The sequence below is a fragment of the Emys orbicularis genome, chromosome 10 (assembly GCF_028017835.1).
Source record: "Emys orbicularis isolate rEmyOrb1 chromosome 10, rEmyOrb1.hap1, whole genome shotgun sequence".
Classification (NCBI taxonomy): Eukaryota; Metazoa; Chordata; order Testudines; family Emydidae; genus Emys; species Emys orbicularis.
Genome location: NC_088692.1, coordinates 58,789,611 through 58,808,883, shown reverse-complemented (window position 1 = coordinate 58,808,883; position 19,273 = coordinate 58,789,611). Strand labels below are relative to the sequence as shown.

The following is a 19,273-nucleotide window of genomic DNA, read 5'->3' as shown; positions in this document are numbered from 1 at the left end:
TAGATCTATCTAATAGGAACAAGCTTTTAGCAATGTTAAAGAATTATGTATTTAAAATTTCCCTTGACACTTTAATAGGTACATGCTTAAAGCAAGAAGAGAAATTATCAGAACAATAATGAAATATAGATAATTGTCAACTTTTGTATAAATTGTTAAGAGTCCCAATGCCAGACAGAAGGATTCTTGAAAGATGTCCTTTAATTTAACCATATTTTAATAACATAAAATTCACTTAAATTTAGGTCCCAATCCTGCAGTCTGATCCTTACATGTGGATTTCTGCACCCATGTGGAGCCCCATTGAATTAATGGAGATTTGGTACAGGCATAAGAGTTCACATACAGGAATCAGACTGTGGGATCAGGGACTTACTTCCCAATTTTAGAGCAACCATATCCAGTTAAATAGAACTTTAGAAGTCCAACTGGAAATGAATTTCCTATTGTTATCTTAAAGAGTTTAAATGCAAAGTCAGAAGAGTTCCCTGATGATGCACAATGAGGCTGTATGCGTGCCCCTTCCATGACCACTATTCTGAAACTGAAAAACAAACTGTTAATTGAATTCTGTAAAAGCTATTGACCATTTGTCTTGCTTATTAGTGAACCAAGTGATCATGTGTTACGTTAATCAATTTTCAAATGTTGCCCAAATATTTTTTAAATGGTAGTTTACATCTTTTCAGCAATTTTTTATATTGCAAAAAGGGAAAAGTAGCTGCTCCTTTTTTGTCTTATATGAACTAGTGATTGATTTAAAAAATAAAATAATAAAAAAAAAATCATGGCCAACTGAATACTCAAAGAAAGAAAGTGTAGTAGTAATTACCATCCCATAAAACTAATTTCTCTCCTTTGAAAAATAACACGTATTAAAATTATATGGTCCATCTCCTAACCAATTCAGAAGTGTGCCCTACAGTTCATTTTCTAGCATTCTGTTCAGTCCAGTTTTGGAAATACAAAGTCTCCATCAGTGACAATTCTGTAACTTAATATGACTTTCACATAGATTCTTATGATATTCAGCCTAAAAAAAGTATTGGTTTTAATTTCATCCAATCACGCTAAATAAACTTGTCCCTTGTTTGCTATTCTGGCCAACAGTCTTTATAAATCCATACTGCCTATTTTTCATGATTGAGTTTTCCACTAGGTGTCTAATGATTCTTAATAGTTTGCTTTCCATCTCTAAACTTCTGATTCTTGGAACCTGCTAGCTCTCATCATGCACATCTGATTCTTTAAATCTTCTAGCTCTAACCCACATGAAATACGGTGTACCTGAGCATAACCATCAGAAAACATCTACTTAAATACCAGACAGAAGCAATGAACCCTTACCTTCCCATTCAAACTCATTACTGTTCTCAGATGGAGTATCTAAATCATCCAAATCGACCTCTCCACTCTCATCTAAGTCATCAGACAACACCGATTCCTCGCTGTGATCCAGTGTTAAGCTAATATCTGGAGCCATTAGTTTCTTCCTAACTTTGTTTCCATTCACTTCTAATGGGTTTGGAGTAAAAGAAAAGGCAGGTTACTTAATTTGTAGAATACCAAGTATGTAGAAATGTTTATAACAAATCGGAAAAAAAACCACAGTCCAGTGCTTAGAACAAAAAAGTCTCATTAATGCTCATCACCTCACAAACAACAATATTCCAATCACCTCCCCCAAAATACATCAATAGAATTTTAAGGTTGCAAGAATCAGTGCTCGAGAGTCCAGAATTGTCTAGTTAAGGTTGTAGATGGTCCCTTAACTGTGCCCACTGGTGTACACATATGATAGTCTTTCATTATATGCAGTGTTGCTGTAGCTGTGTTGGTCCCAGGATATGAGAGAGACAAGGTAGGTGAGGTAATATCTTTTATTGGAGCAACTCCTGTTGGTAGAAGGTACAAGTTTTCAAGCTACACAGAGCTCTTCTTTACGTCTGGGGAAGGAAGCACACTCAAATTGCTCCGTGTAGCTCGAAAACTTGTACTTTCTACCAACAGGAGTTGCTCCAATAAAAGATTACCTCAGTCTATCTGATTATATAATCACAGTACTTCTCAAATACCACAATACTCTTTTTTTTTTTTAACCACACGCAGCAGAGACAGAAGGGGAGGGGAGGGGAGGGATAGCTCAGTGGTTTGAGCATTGGCCTGCTAAACCCAGGGTTGTGAGTTCAATCCTTGAGGGGGCCACTTGGGGATCTGGGGCAAAATCAGTACTTGGTCCTGCTAGTGAAGGCAGGGGGCTGGACTCGATGACCTTTCAAGGTCCCTTCCAGTTCTAGGAGATGGGATATCTCCATTAATTATTATTATTATTATTATTATTATAGAAAAATATACAGTACTCAACATACTTAACTGGTGAGGGAGTCCAGGATACTTATAAGAATGTATATAGTAAACTGTGCACAACACATGACATAAGTATACAACAGTACTGAAGTTGGGTACGTGTGAAAGACTAGTTTAATGTAACCTATTGTGTTAACTAGCTCCTGCTATTCTCTTCTATTACAGATTAAATAAAATCGTTACTATAGTTAAGAGTTAAATAAGTTATCGCCTTTGAAAAGTCTTCATATGAACATGTTACAATGAGTAATGGCTGACAAACTACAATAAAATGGAAGGTTCGATGTTAGGCAGGTGTATGCTTTACATGCTTTAAAAGGTCAAGGCAGATACCTCCATAACTGACACATCAGTTGAAAGCAGGGAATGAAATAAAGCGACTGATCTCGCACTGGAAATACCAAAACTAAAGCAGACTGTCATAGTCCAGGAAACCCCAAGGTAAAAGCAGGAAAATATTAAGAAATAAACTACATAAGCCAATGTGTGATTTTTAAAGTAGCTGTAATTCCCTCCCTTCTTTGACATCACCTTTAAAATTTAGCATCCAGTGAAGTCAATATTAAAATGAGACTAAGAAGAAACATCTAAATTGTGCAATAGAACCCGATAAGCTCTTAAAATTGACAGAATGGTTCATCTTTATTTGGCTTCTACGAATTTAAGACTGGCCATCATGAAAATCTAATGGAATAGTTCATTTTCAATGGGTATTAATTGAGCTCTGAGTTTACAGCGGAAGTGAAGACAACACCTTCTAGGCCCAATCTGTATTATGGTAAACCCATTTTGTCTGTACTACAAACTCTGATGGTATTCAAACACAAATATACTGATTTGAACACTGCTTACCCAAGACTTTCTAATACTTAAGAGGTTCTTACCATGCTGGCCTTGTTGGCCAGTTGCAGCTAGTATATCTGCTTCAACATGATCATCCTCTGGTAGGGGCCTGGTCCAGAAAAAGAAAGACACTTGTTGAAGGAAACACTTGCAAATTATTTAATGAAAAATCCCATATTCATCTTTAGACCAACACATATACACATTTTTTTTTTAATATATATAAAAACGTGGGTTTAGAATCAGATTAAACATGTTTGTGGTCTAAACCAAGCTATCAGCCAAGCAGAGCATTACCATGGCCGAACAGTGATTTGCAGTTTTCAAGTGAGCCTTACCTACTGATGTTTAAAAAAAAACCAAAACCAAAAACAAACAAAAAAACACACCACACACCCAAACCAGTAGTTACTGCCCGTTATTATTGCAAGCACTGGATTGTTCTATGTTCTTATTAAAAATGTGATGTTTTAGAAGTTAAGCAAGACCAGAAAAGTACCTAACTTGTATTTTATTATGAAGCACAAAGGGGCCTTAGAGGTAAATAATTTAGTTAGATGGTGCTTGAGAAACCCTATGTCCTAGTTTCCATCTAAGCAATCTTAGCACTAAGATGAAGCAAAAAGGCAGAAAGATATATATATAAAAATATTTTAACTGAATAGTTTAATTACAATTATTAAAAAACAACATGCCACACAAAATTGGAGGCTAAAGTGAAGCATAAGGTTTCTTCAAGTCTTGGGCCAAGCCTGTTATGAAGCAATAAGAAAAAGAGCAAGGTTGGATGAAGTTTTAGATGACAATTTATAACAAACAGTATATACATTTTTACTTCATAACAGCTTAAACTATCCACAGTGCACATTTCAGGAAAATTTACTGCCCTATTCTGAAGCACACCTGAAAGCTCCAATTTGAAGTTGTACCATCATATCAAGGATCAAGCTCAAAATTTGATCTGATTTATATTTAAGTCTTTTTCCCTACTTGCACAGTTTATGTAATTTTCTGGGGTGTTTTGGAAGTGTTTTAATGAATTTTCAAAAAGCTTGAAAGTGTAGACAGCCCAGAATTGATTTTCAACTTAATTGCTACCCAATGTATTTGAGCACATGATACTTTTTAGTCTTTGAAAGCATTAATAGGAATATGTAGCACTTCAGAATTATGCAAAGTTACCTTAAAGCTTTAAGGTATAGTTCTCATTGCATGAATGTGGGAAGTTCACAGACTAATATTCCTCCTTGCTTACATGTTGCTAATAATAAGAGCCCTTCCCTACTCATTAAAAGGCAAGTTCATCCATTAAGTTCTGAGACCCTTTAAGCCATACGATATTAGTAGAATTAGTTTTAAAAGAACATGTTGCTAGTAAAGATCATATTAACATTAGGCATAAGGGCAAGTGACCCATACTGCCCAAGGAGCATACAACCACAAATATGCTGTAGAGGCAGGATGAATGCCTAGCTGGTAGACTGCAGTTGACAGCCTTTGTTTCTGAAGAGGAGCGATTTCAGTTTAACAGATTATTGGAAAAGTTTTACAAATAAAAAGAAACCATCTCTCACCTTGGAAAATCTTCATCTTGCCACTCTTCCTTAAATTCAACACCTTCCATCCTCAGCCTTGCCTCAATAGCTAATATGGACTCCTGGTGAGTCAGAACCTCTTGTCTTGGATATAGGGTGTTAGATGAGAAGAGCTGTGGACAAGACATTTTAAAATGTTTAATAACACTGCCATGTTCTCTCAATTCCCACCCACCCCCTCCGAAAACAGCATTTAAGTACTGACAGTGCACTAGACACTCAAATGACAAATAAAGAACAGTCTATCCTAGAAGAGTAAGATAGTAAATGATCAGACAGAAAGGCACTAGGAGGGAGAACAGCCTTATGCTTAAAACACTGGACTACAGTTCAAGAGTTCTGCATTCAGTTTTGCCACAAACTTCCTGTATGATGTTGAGCAAGAACCTACTCTGCCTCAGTGTCCCATTTTTAAAACAGAAATATACTTGTCTATCTCACAGGGATGTTGTGAGGATCTGACGTCTTGGGAGATATACTATGCCATTCCTATCTGAGTAAGTACCTAAATACATCAAATGGAGATTACTTACCATATATACTTGATCATAAGCCGGTTCGTTTATAAACCAACCCCCCCAAGATAGATAAGTAAAAATGGAAAATTTTATAACCCGTTCATAAGCCGACCTTCTAATTCAGGGGTCAGCAAACTTTGGCTCCCGGGCCATCAGGATAAGCCGCTGGTGGTCCAAGATGGTTTGTTTACCTCGAGCGTCCGCAGGCACGGAGGTAAACCTAAGTAAACAGTGTCCCAGCACACCAGCTGCTTACCCTGACAGGCCGGGACAGCAACTGGTGGGGAAATTTTTTTGGCGGGAGAAGCTGGGAGTCAGGGGAGTAACCCCTGTGACCACACCCCACATGACCCCACCCCTAGCCCGGGACCCCCCCACTCTCCCCATCCCATCCCTTCCCACCTTATCTGGGGAGGATGTCTCTGATCTGGCTGGAGCTGCTCCGGCAGGCTGGGCAGCGCAGCTGCAGCCTGCTCCGGTGGGCCAGACCGGGCGGCACAGCCGCAGCATGTTCCAGCAGGCTGGGCCGGGCGGCGTGGTCGCAGCGTGCTCCGGCGCCCAGGCCACAGCCTGCTCTGGGCGGGGAGGGGGGTGGGGCTGAGCGGCACAGCTGCAGCCTGCCAGCCCCGGAGCTGCAGCTGCTTCGGAGGCTGGGGGGGGACAGCAGCGTGGCCAGAAGTGGAGACACTCTGGCCCCGCCTCTTCCCTTCTGTCTCTGCTGGCTGTGCTGCCTCTCCTTGCTCCCTCTGTTGGGGGGAGGGGCTGTGTCCCACCTCTCCCTCTCTGTACCCGTTCATAAGCCGACCCCCATCTCTGGTGCTTCCCTTTTTTACTAAAAAAAATTCTGCTTATGAACAAGTATATATGGTAAGTTTTATTTTATTTTTTTAATTGAGATGAGATGTCATGGGTTAGTGTTTGTGGGCCTTCAGTTTTCAGAAATTAGTTAACTGAAAACAGATATCCTAGCACACTGTTCCTAACATTGTGGGCAACATTATAAGAAATGAAGGAAACAATGAGAATGGCATGAATAGCAAGAGTGTAAAGGGAACAATGGGAAAAGAGACATCAGCAGATGCACAAACTGGGGCAACATTATGCAGAGAACTAAAGAAAGGATGAGGGCATCAAGCTTGATTTGTTAAATGAAGGAAAGCCAGAGAAGAATGATATGAAAAAGGGGGACAACATTTGATCAGGGGACAATTATGTTTTTGATAGATAAAACCAGTTCTCTTCAATGTCCCTGCCCATGATGGTATCTCCCATTCCTGAAAAGTGCACAGTATATCTGAAGAACATACTTAAGTATTTTTTTGGTCTGTCCGTTTTAGTTTCAAGTTGTAAAATATAGCAAGAAATTAGCCTTCTGAAGCACTGTTGGGCGGTGTGTCAGTTTTTGGTGTTCTAAATAAGATCCTATCTGCTGGATTTTGGAAGTTATCCTAGTGTTCAATAATAGTAAAATTCTGCTCTCACAGCCACAATCTAGCTCTCAAATCACACCTTGCCATCTCTACATGGACCTGCCTCACAGATGGGAAAGCAGAGTTTAGCCTACAGAACTGCAGAATGAAGGAATTAAAAGGGATATGAAAGAATGGACTACTTGCAATTGGTCACATCAAATGCTCCTGGGGAAGATGCCTGACACTAGCACCACATGGGAAATCTGGAGGCACGACTTCCTTAATTTTATGTCAGTCCCCTTGCTCTTCCCCCACCCCCTTTTTGAAATTCTATTGGTTTAATTCAGCAAAATGAAAACTGATATTGAATATGTAATGTCCTGTAATGCTGGTGATTTCTTGGAATTAGCTCAGCATAGCCCACTGAAAGTTTTAATATTGCTTCTCTTGTTCCTTCCTCTCCCCCCTTACTGCCATCATTGCAGTTTTATCTCACCATCTTACTTTACAAGATGAACTTTCACCACCTTTTCCCCTATGATGCCCCCCTAAAAAGCAGCAATGGTGTAAAGGAGGGAAGCATTATACAGAAGATTTTAAAACTACTTATTCAACTGTGGGAAACAAAGAACAGAAGATATGATTTTTTCCCCCTGTCTTTGCAGTGCCTTTCGTTTCATCTCTGTTACAGGTGGTACAATCAACTGAAAATCTGTAACTACCGATGGTTTTAAGACTTCTCTAGAATCTTTACCACAATTCCATCTCTGAAAACAGCATTTACTTTCACATGATTCAAGTTTACATGCTATTTCATAAAAAATTACTAATGCAAATATTAAGCTGATACACCTCAGAGTTTAGTGATGAGCTGACAGTTTTAGGGATAATTGCTAAAATGAGAATTGAGGAAAAATGTTACATTGAAAACTTGAGAATTCTGGTAATTTTGCAAAGCCATACAATGTGTTTTGGACCTTCCAGATAATATAGATCAAACTGAACTAAAAGTTCTGGCCCAGTGAATTCATGTACTAATTTCAGTCCTCTTGGTAATATTTCTAAGCTTTTTATGCACCCCCATTAGATCCTCTTAATGATTTTGCTACTGTTTCTTTAGATTCTACAACTGATTGTAAATAAATCATAAGTCATATTTAGAAAACCAAGGGCATTTTTAATGTTGTGTACTTCTTCCCAGATGTTAGTAAGCTGACTGTTGTATAATTTAATGTCAAAGCTAGTTAAGAAAAATAAGAGGTTCTTGTATAGCTGATCTAAGGATTTCTTGCCATTCTGATTTCATAAAGGGAGAGTTCCTAAGTGAATCAAAACAGTAGAGGATTCAGTCCTACCTGAAGAAAACTACTAGTTTTTATTTGTTAGGAAGTAAACTTTCAAGAGATTTTATTCTTGATAGTTAACAAGAAAAGGAGACATCAATACTAAAGCACATTAAGTTTATCAGCTCCTCTCAAAAATGCTGGAGAGAGAGAAAGGAACTAAATGATTATCTTTATTTCTAGGATTTGTGCTCACCTTTGATGTCTGTGACTTTGACAAAGGTGACTTACATATATGACACTGATTGGTGAAGCCTTTAACCTTTATATCTAATACACAATATAATAAAAAACTTTATAAATATTATATGACTATGTTGATGAACTGCAGACTACAGCTGGGAGTTAGGAATAATTTAACAGGTCTGATTCAGAATATTTTCCTGCATCTTTATAACTACGTCTCCTTTTGCATGTTAACTGATCTTGTTTTGTAAGCCGCAACAGGAATGCAAACATTGCTTCAATGTGGAAAAATATCACCTGTATATTTTTAAATTAATATCTGCTCACTGAAGCTTCCATAAGCTCCTAGCATTTTTGTAGGATCAGTCCAGATCAGGTGCCCAATTTGGACAAAAAGTCATTCCACAATTTAGGCCAGAAAGATAAAATACTATCAATACAAAGGTAAAGCACCTGCACAAGAGGCGCTTTAAAAAAGCTCTGCAAAGAACTAAAAGTCTGAAAGGGTCAGATCAGCATCTCCTATAATGTTGCCACTTGCAAATCATCTACTGCTTTGCCACATATCTATATGGCATCTATTCCTTCGATCTGACCCAGATGTTGGCTATTACATAGTTAATTTACTAACAAGTACCAACATGTTTGCTTAAAAACCCCTGAGAGATGCTCTAGCAGGCTGAACCTTTTTGGGAGACACTTTGCTAAGTGTCACAAGTTTGTCAACCCACATTGTCCAGCCAAATACTTTTATGGCAGACAGCACTGAAGTGATTCACCTGAGAATTAGAATATGAACTGAGAATGATTAGTACTAGTAACTGTGAAGATTATTATATCAAATAAATTTCGCTTGCTAGCTGTCTCCTAATTGTTCTGCTGATCATTGGTTAATACTTATGAGGAAACTGTGCACCAGTTAGGTTGTGAAAAAAGATGTCAAGTATTATTGTAAAATATTAATAGCTCTTAGTAAACTGGATTACACCAATCCATTATTGCCACAAACTATCAAACAATAGAAAACTCCCAGTACACCTCTACCCTGATATAACGCGACCCGATATAACACGAATTTGGATATAGTGCGGTAAAGCAGCGCTTCGGGGGGGCAGGGCTGCGCACGCCGGTGGATCAAACCAAGTTCAATATAACGTGGTTTCACCTGTAACGCAGTAAGATTTTTTGGCTCCCGAGGACAGTGTTATGTCGAGGTAGAGGTGTAATTCTGGAAATGGTAATGAAGTTATTCTCTTCTGTCTCAGACAAAATTAAGCAAAGTCTTATGGTCTAGTTCTATTTTGAAGAGTGCCTTAAAGGTTTATTGGAATTCCACAATTGTCTCAAAATCAGAACATTTTTTCAGATAATTAAATTGTTTAAAAGCAAACTCACTCTGGGACTTTAAATCAAGCTGTGTTGTTCTTTCAGGCTCACACATCACCAGTAACAAGGAGTCCCAAATATTTGGGACTTAAACTTAATCCTGGTAATGCACACAAACAGAATCTAGCTCAGAATCTCATAGCTATGTTGATTTTACAGGATTGACAGGAGTATGCAGCAGTAAGAACTTATCACTTAAGAAAGCATGAGATGTACAAGAGTCAAATTTATTGATTAAGAAGGTGCCATTTTCAAAGTCACTTCAGAGATAGACTGCACTTTGAGTTACATTCCACCACAACGGCAAATAAACTTTAAATCTGATCATGCAGCAAAAGCAGTCAGACTAATATAAAGGGCCAAACTGCCAGAAAACTGTTTTGTTAATTCTCATTAAAAGGCACGCAAGAAGTGATGGCCCTCCTACACTGATAACAAGAACCATCTAATTTCTAACAAACTGTACAGTCGTCTCCATTCCTGAATGGCAAACAATAATTGATAGTGCATGAATCACAAACAATCCCCATGACATAAAACCAATTTCTACATCTGCTACAATTATTTTTAAGGGCTACTGATTTTATGTAGCACAGCAATGTCAAGTAGACAAAATTGCAGAGTGAGACCAAAGGATTATTAATATTTATATGATTCCTTTAGCCAATGAGCAAACTCTCAATGGTTACCTTTAGAAGACAGCAGTCCACTTTCATCTGGAAATTCAGCTGTGTTGGCTACAACTTTACCACCACAGTTCAGTTACATCTGAGACACTAGTTTCTTAAACATGTACTCCAGAGGGTTCCCTCTCCATGTCATGACAAACTTCCGACTACAGTTCTAAAAAGTCATGTACTTCATTTAGAATAGCTCCTGGTGCTTGAGTCAAATGATTTTCCTTATGAGGTTTCGTCTCTCTTACATATTGAAACTGGACACTAACAAATCAGTGTCTTCTTGTTAATTAAGTGATCAATGTTTCTAACAGACAGTAAATGTCAAACATTTGAAAGAAAGTTACATGATTGGAACTAGACATTCCTATCAATAAGGGCAGGTAAATTTTGAACATGGCCTTTTCTGTAGAGTATTTCCCTTTTGGAGAACCTAACTCAGTCAAAATCTTTCTCAAAATAGACTGCAGAACAGAAGACTATATACAAAGGGAAAGTTGTGTAAGAGTAACAACCAGCAGGGAATACTTTGTGTGGAGTAAAAGCTACTAAGAACAATCAAGAAGGTAATGAGAGAAAACTGGAAAGATACTGCTTTAAATGTGAAAATAAAAGATTAGAAATTAAAAGGAACACAGGAGATTAGGAAATGAGAAACTCATGTCCACACAGTTCATAATGTGGCACTTTCAGATGGTGCTCTTAAGAGACTGTCTACACTGCATTGACATCTAAAATCCCCAATACCTTGAGCAAGTTTTCCTCTCACTACATGTTTGGAGTATGCTGTGTATCAGCTGACAACTGTTCTTAACCTCAGAGGTTGCTGCATTTCAGTGGCCAAGCAATCCCTGTGTATGTACATTTTATCAGACGTGTGGATAAACTTAAAAGATATTACTTAAGTATGTAACATGAATAGGGTTTGAGTATTTGCTCAAGATGCAGTAAAGTTTAAGTTATTCTATAAAAGAACTTCCCAGATCTATTAACTAGGCAGGAGGAGAGAGATGATTGCAACTGGATTCTTATCAGCAATATTCTATTCACTGATGAACATGTAGCTATATTTAAGAAGCAGGTATTTTTAAGGACTGTATAACACAATTGTAAGTCATTTACAAGAAGAATTTCAAGCCCTGCATAAGAGATTGTCTGCAAAATACATGCTGATTAAAGGAAAGATCAAATTTTGGGTCAACTAAACTTCAGTATCTCTTTAAACATTCATCCAGATTAAATAGTCAAGATAGACAAAACAGTCTAAGTGAAGCTTCATGCATGAAAGCACTATCATCCAGAAGCTACAAGAACATGAAACTAATATAACAGGAGTAATAAGCAGCATCAGTTTGAAGGAAGCCAGAATATTGCTGACCTGTGAATTAGCTATAGAATAATTTGACACATTTTGCTCACAAATGCTTACAAAGCAGAACAACAGAGAGACCACTACTATAATTTCTGCTTACGCAGTTCCTAAACAAAAATCCTCAGTACATGATCCCCAACCTGCTGCTCTAACAGTGTTGGACCCACTATGTTATTTTATCTCCTAATATACTTCCTTAACAAAGCACCTCAACCTATATTTTTATTTCAGTAATAGAAGAACAAACTAAAATTAAACGTAGCTATGTTTAGTATGCCCCGATAATGCAGTTCACTCTCAGTCAGTCGAAGTTCAAGGGAAAGACGGGGGGGGGGGGGGGGAGACACCAACAATTTTTCTCTAGTTCTCACCCACTCCTCCCCCAGCAAAAGAGAGCTTCTTGGAACAGTGAGCTTTATTTTCTTTCAATATCTCTCCATTACTTTACCTGTATAATTAATTGAAGCTTGATCTCTAAGTTCGCTATATAGATGTCTGACCTTCATTACTGTAGCTAACTTCCAAAAGATGAAATTCACATCACATGCCTGGTATACAGTTCTGCTCCCTTACAAGAGCCAAAGTTTGGCTTTTCAGTGATTTCCATATTCCAGGTGTCTCAAAGCACACAAATTTGGATGTCAAAACCAGATTTTCCGCACAGGAAAGTATCATTAAAATCCAATTTTTTACTCTTTGATAGAGGTGCTAGAAGCATTAATGTTTCAAAATTAAATATACAATGTGTTATTAAAACGTCCATTTCCAGAATCCATGGACAAAAATGCTTGGCCACTGACACTGTAAAAATTTATCAGTTTGTTCCATTGTTTGGAGTATCAGCAAATCAGCTATAGATTGAGTCTTCACATCCTATCACTTACCATCTCATTGTTTGAGGCAGGTCCTTTAGATCAGGGTGCAAATACACTAGCAAACCAATATAGTGAAGTTTGCCTTCCTACTGCCCTTACTTAACCTGATTTGTGGTTAAGTAGCTCAAATCAATAGAACTGGAGATCGGACACCTATCCAAGTACTAAAAGACAAAAAAGCTTTGGTACCAAGATTGTGTCCTTCCTCTTTTTGGAATCTATAGCACAATTGGTTCTATAGTTAAAACCAGAGATCATCAGAAGTGATAAGATTCACAAGCAAACAGCAGATATTTGTACAAAATTAAGAGTGTGGTACAAGGAAGAGGACATTATACATTCAGTCCTGGATCAATATAGGATTACTTGGAAGTAGTAGTAGCTTTAAAATACATCTTCTAAACCAATATGGCTAGAACTAAATATTGTATAACAGAAACTAGACAGTCTTATCTTTCCACATATATAGAGCATTCATTTCTAGTCCTAGCAAGCTCTAATGAACTTACTATCTTGTCAACAACTTGATGCTGAAGGATTATGCACCATGTTAGATTGAACTCCATCTTTCAGAGACAGTAAATCCATTCCATTCTAACACTAGCAGTGATTTTAAAGTGACTTCACACCAAGACAGAATGTGTGGTGGATTAACAGTAGTGGCTTCAGGTGTAGTAAGTTTTTCTAAGTACTGGCCCTGGACCAATGATCAAATAAAAAGTTCTATTCTCAGTTTAGAGAAATTGTTAACTTTTCATTCCAATCTCTTTTGATAATTAATGCTATCTAGAAAACACTGCTTTACATTTTTCCACAGCATTTAAGTGAGAACATTAAGTTAGTTTTGATATCTTACCAGTTAAGCATGAAATTCCAGTTCAAGTTGCCTTTTTAAAAACAATACATAGATATAGAAACATTTCGTAATGACAATGACACCATTTTCAGCTTTGGTAACACTTTCATATGAACTGTGACTAGAAAAATAGCATTTCCAAATTCAACCAAGTGGCTAGAGAGTTACTGAGATTAAAATACCATTATATGTTTTACTGCACCTGAGCAAAACCCTGTTTGAATTGCTTGTAAGTTTGTGACATGAGGTTAAAAAAAAAAAAAAAAATGAAACAACAGGTAGTTAGTACTTGATAAAGATGGTTAAGTTTCAAGTCCTGCCCGCCCCTCAGAAAGTAATAAAAATGCCTTGCTTCATAAGCATCTTGCAACTCTAAAAATAGCTTTCACTGATGAGGAAATTGCATTAAATTCCATTTCATAATAGCAATACTGAACTCTAGGTAATGCACTGTACAGCAATTATTGCTTTAAGTTGGTTAAAGCCACTTCGGCTTTGTGCCTCATAATATAGCCCAAGGTGTTATAATCATCTTGAAGCATACCCCCTAGCATGTCTTATTGCTTAATAAACCAATCATTCAACGTGGCTAACAGGAACACAGCTGTGCAATTAACAGACTTGGCACCAAATTAAGCACAGATATGCTGAAAGAGATGGAGTTGTTTATAAATTTTATGCTGAAAATACTGTTAGAAGATTAGTAGTAATCACTTTAGATCAACATAATGATCATTAGTGTTTATTAGACATTAGTGCAAAGAACTTTTACTTGGAAAACAGAGGTAGAGAGTTGCAAGTTATATGTACTCACCTACCCTGGCAGTTTCCACTGAAGAAACTTGTGCATAATTGAAAAACATCTTAAGTGTCTGTTTCAATTATAAAATACATGTGATAATGCAGTCACCCTATATCTATAGCCTGACTGAACACAAACAATGATCATTTAAAGGAAGATTTAGAGTTCAGCCAGCAGTTCCCCAACTGTGATCCTCCAAGACTTGATTGATACATGGTGCTGGCTCCTTCTCGTTTCCAGCTATTAAAATACACTAGAATAAATACACTAGAAGTTAACACTAATTTCCTTCCTCATATTTCATTTGATGTATGCAATTGTTCTAGCTGGGATACAGTTATCTGATCTTCAATGGTAGAGGTAATCCATTAAATCATGAGTGAAGAGAAGGTGGTCCATGAGTCTAGTCTCTGAAAAAATTTGGGAAACCTACATTAATACAAGGCCATTGGAGTTTATAATTTTCAGGTTCTGAGCAACTTCTATTGCTGCTCTGCATAGAGAGCAGGAACGTAAGCATTCAGTTGAAGTTTGAAAAAATGCAAGTGAATTAAGTATTCAAGGTGCCAAATACATTGAACCCAGCTCGCTATTTCCTGTAATTTAATGTGGTGTATCCACCTAAATATTCAGAACCTAAGTTACTATAAAAATTGAAGCAGCCAATATTTACCTATTTTAAACTAGCAATCAACCCAGGATATTTGTGTGTGTGTGTGTGTGTGTGAGAGTTTCGACAAAAAAGGAAGCTCAAGATTAACAAGTTTCCTCTCTGCAGGGTAACCACTAGAAGCGGTTCCTACTCTCAACAGCTACATTTTGGGAATAGGGAGTTGTCTGTCCATATGATAGTAAAATACTGACCACTGACTCCGGACTTTGTGATACTCTTCTGTTCTGCCTGCTGCTATCCGCTGAATTGACAGCAATTTAAAGAACACACTCCACGTTTCAGAGTATGATTTTTGCACGTTTCAATCAAACCTACTCACAAGAACAGAGTAAGACTGAGCAGGATAGCACGACTTCTGAATCTGCAAAGCAAAACACCACCGCGAAACCTAACTAATGTTCTAGTACAGATAACAGCTTTGCTTTTGAGAGTTTGTTAGGTACATTATTACTGCACCTTCATACAGTAGTTTAACGTTTATTACGTTATTGTAAAAGCACATCGAAGGCCAGTGCCTACCTTCAAAACTCTTACCGAGAAGGCGCCCAACAAAGAGCCTGGGCAGCCCAATTGAACCGTGGCCACAGGCTACTGAGCTGCCTGCCAGAGACAGAGCAACACACACCCGGCCCGGCCCCTGTCTCGCCGCGCCCCTGCCCCCTGCTCGGGGGATGACCAAAGAACGCGGCCGCCCTCGAACAATGAGCAACGGGATCTCCAGCGCCCCACGACTCAGTCACACCCCTCCGGGGGGCACCTCGCCCCCTCCCTCCACAGAGCGCCAGCAACTGGCCTCCCCAGCTCCACGGCCCACACCCCCCGCCGCCCAGGCAGCCCCTCCTCAGCCACAGCGGGGTCTCCCAGCCCCTTGGCTTCCACCGCTCCGGCAGCGGGACGTACCTAACGGGGAATAAATCCTTCTAGGCGGCGGCTCCCAGGCGGCCAGGGCAGCGGAGAGACCCCAACGCCTCCCGCCCCCACCACCGCCCTGACCCGGAACCGGATGGGAGGGGCAATGGGAGAAACCAGAAGCAGAGACTAGAGAGCGGCGGGTCATACGACCCCGGGGGGGGGAACGGCCCGGGGCGTTGGAAATTGGGCGCATGCGTAGTGAGTTCCGAAAGAACCACCGCGGGCCGCTGGGAGAGCGGGACAGACACTGCTGTGAAGCGAGGCGCCGAGTACGGGGGAATTGGCCGCCTACCTCCGGGATGGGGCCTATGGGCGGGCGGCGCTGCGTGTTCTACCTGGGCAGGGGCCGGGCAGCTGCCGGAGGAGGAAGGCTGGTCTGCGAGCCTGCCACGCTCAAGGCGCTGCTCTGCCCCAGCCTTCCGGTGCGAGCTGGGCGCGACCCACAGGGCCTGTTTGACAGAGGTTGAGGCACCTAACGCCCCTGGGCTGCACTGGGAGTTAGGTACCAAACTCCTACTGCAGTGCTGGGCCTCAGCCGCTGGAGGGGAGGGTGGGGGGCTGAGATACCCTGGTGCCAGGGGGGCTGGAACCATTTGTATAGTGGGGGTGCTGAGAGCCCTTGAACCAAACTGTAACCCCTGTATATGCTGGAAACCACGTCCAGCCAGGGGGTGCAGCAGCACCCCTAGTTCCAGCACCTCTGCATGGTGAGGGGGCATAGCAGTTCCAAGGGCAAGTAGCTAGGAGTCAGGCTGGCCCCAATCCTCACATGGATGAAGGCACTTATCTCCCATCGAAATCAGGGAGAATGAGGTGCCTAAATACCTTGGAGGATCTGGGCCTTTGTGCTCTACTCTCAGAACCTACCCAAGCCCCAGGGGACTTTGTGACTGAAAAGCAGTAACAAGTCTCAGTGCTTATCATGCCAGTGAGAAATTATTCCCTGTACTGCACATCAATTTAATAATAAAATTATAAACATTTATCAAAACAATAAAAAAAAAAGGCAGTGTATCAGTCCTTCACCTCTAGAAGCTGGAGGTTCATATGAGGTTAGGGCTGTCTACCTTCAAGGCATAGGGCAAGACCCACTTCTTCACAAAAGCATTTTCCAAAGGATGAAGTGTCCCTGCCTCTACTCTCCCCAAAACCAAAAAAACCAGCAACCCACCACTGGAAAAAAGAGTCGTGGTTCATGCTCCAGTCAGGGAATTCACTATTCTAGACAAATCTAAATAAATGCATCCATAAAGCATTTTGATGGGTGCTTTAGAAATGGGTGTAATTAGTCTCAAAAGAGGACGGACTCTTTTCCATGGAAAGGAAAATCATCTCAATAATATGTAGAAACATCAAGGTTATAATTTTTAAAATAGCCACATACTTGGAAAATTAAAAAATTAAGATATTTCAATGGGTTAGCAGCTGCACCCAAAATGTCCTCCTACTGCATGAAATAATGTTATGCTATTGCATTTTGAGGAAAGGAGAAATACAAGTACAGGTGGTTAGCCAAAAGGTCATCTTCATCATTATCACATTCCTTTCTTATGGGGAGGAAAAGGAAAACTGCTGAATTGGCTGGTGGCTAGAACTGGGTCTGAAAATCAGGATATCTGTTCTATTCCACTTCTGATGCTGACTCTGTGTTCTTGGGCAAGTCCGTTCAGCTTTCCCATTTGTAAAATTGAGAGAATACCTGCATCAGAGGGATTATGTAACACATATGCCAAAATTATCAAATTTGGGTCCCAAAAGTTAGGCACCTAAAGCCTGTCTGTAAATAAGTGCCCTAATTTTTTAGAACTGCAGAGCCTCAGTGTATACTTTTGAAGTCAAAGGAACATGAGGGTACTCAGCACTAAGTCATAGCTAATTTAACTTAAAGTTAACTCAATTTAGAAAGTGCTTTGAGACCTTTGGACTTCAACCATTTTAGATGGCTAGCTAAAACACTTATGCCATTGCTATATTAATCATAAACCTTTACAGAAGTTACGTTTTTCTGACCACGCACATAGTTCCCACTAGGACACTGATCTATGATCACATTATCCTCCACCCTTTCAAAAATCTTCCCAGTGAAGTCATGTACCTTGCCCACCAGAGACTTTGAGGTAATCCTCCCACACAGGTCTTGTTTATGCAAGAAAATCATTTTTGTCTGTAGTCTGTTCCAGAACAGGTGCAACTGCAGCATTGCTCTCAACAGGATAAAAATGCTAGTGTAGATGAGCTCCGGCGTTTTTACCACCATGTCATGAAAACCTGACGCGCTAGCTTCATTTCACATAAGCAGGTTTTCATAATGTTGGGTAAAAACTCCTGAGCACTGTTTACACTAACGCATTTATCATGTCTAACAGTGCAGCTGCACTGTTGCTAAAAATGGGTACAAACTTTTCTAGGGCAGGTGCAACCAGAAATTCAGATCAACACAGAATCATTCACTCAGATGATTATACTGTGAGTGGCTAGATTTATAAAGATCTCAGCACATTGCCACCATATTGAGGCAGCTACTAACCCAGGTAGTTTCTCTTCACTCCCCACACCCTAGGTTGCTAAGGCAAGGGTGGAAGGGTGCAAAAAATGAAGTCTGTTTCGGGGTAAGGAGGAGGGTCAATATAGAACTGGGAATAAACAAGTAAGAATGAGGGGAGATATGGAGGAATGAGGAGGGGAGAATGGATTTAAAGGTGTGGAGGAAAAGAGGAGGAATGAGCAGAGAAAAGTGAGAAAAGGAAAAAGAAGACAAAGATGAAGAAAAATATGACAGAGCACAGAGACAAAAGAAGAGCAATTAATAAGGTAAGGTCCTGAGGGTGGTGACCATATTATCTTATGTTTTTGTACAGAGGTTAGCACAAAGGGCCCTAATATATATTGGGGGCTACAGGCACTACCATCATATATATGTTTAGTAATCAAATAATTATAATATAACTCAGGGCACGAGATGGTTTAAATAAGGAAGAACTGGGTGTGCAGATACAGGTTGGAAAATGCAAGAAGAGGCTGAGACTTGAAAAAAAATAGCAAAAGGGACACAGATGGTAAATACTCACCTTTTACCTTGATTGTACATCCCCATTTTTATTTTGGGAAGGTGAGGACATCAAAGAACAAGTTGGATGGGCATTGCTTGGTTGAGAAGTGCACAGGGATACCTTTTTAATTTCTCTGCCTCCATGTCCTTTATACACCTCCTTGAATGCCAGTCAAACCATTGCTGGTGCACCTCACTTTGAAATATCCCCCCATCCATGCCATCCCAATGCTCCACACTTAAGATCTGGTCACCTTAGTTATTTGATCAGTTCCTATTGGCCCAATGCATGAAGCATCTTCAGAACTGAAAAAAAAAAGATTGCCTGTAGGCTGATTTTCCAATGAGTCACTTGTCCAAGTATTGAAGACAGCCAGCCTGGGGCACTGTGAGCTTATTTGGAACAA

General features: G+C 39.7%; 1 protein-coding gene across 2 annotated transcripts in view; it reads right to left on the bottom strand.

The window, feature by feature from the left end:
- BNIP2 (BCL2 interacting protein 2) overlaps positions 1-15,882 on the bottom strand; it is a 28,370-nt gene extending 12,488 nt beyond the window's left edge. The window contains exons 1-4 of one of the 2 annotated variants that reach the window (XM_065411478.1): positions 15,806-15,882; positions 4,785-4,918; positions 3,252-3,319; positions 1,348-1,515 (exon numbers count right to left, since the gene is read on the bottom strand). In XM_065411478.1, the coding sequence (XP_065267550.1) occupies positions 1,348-1,515; positions 3,252-3,319; positions 4,785-4,834 (286 nt within the window). In that variant the 5' untranslated portion in view covers positions 4,835-4,918; positions 15,806-15,882. Of the gene's footprint in view, positions 1-1,347; positions 1,516-3,251; positions 3,320-4,784; positions 4,919-14,244; positions 14,613-15,805 lie in introns of those variants that run through there. The other variant, XM_065411477.1, reaches the window with a different exon arrangement.
- Between the last annotated feature and the right edge of the window lie 3,391 nt (positions 15,883-19,273).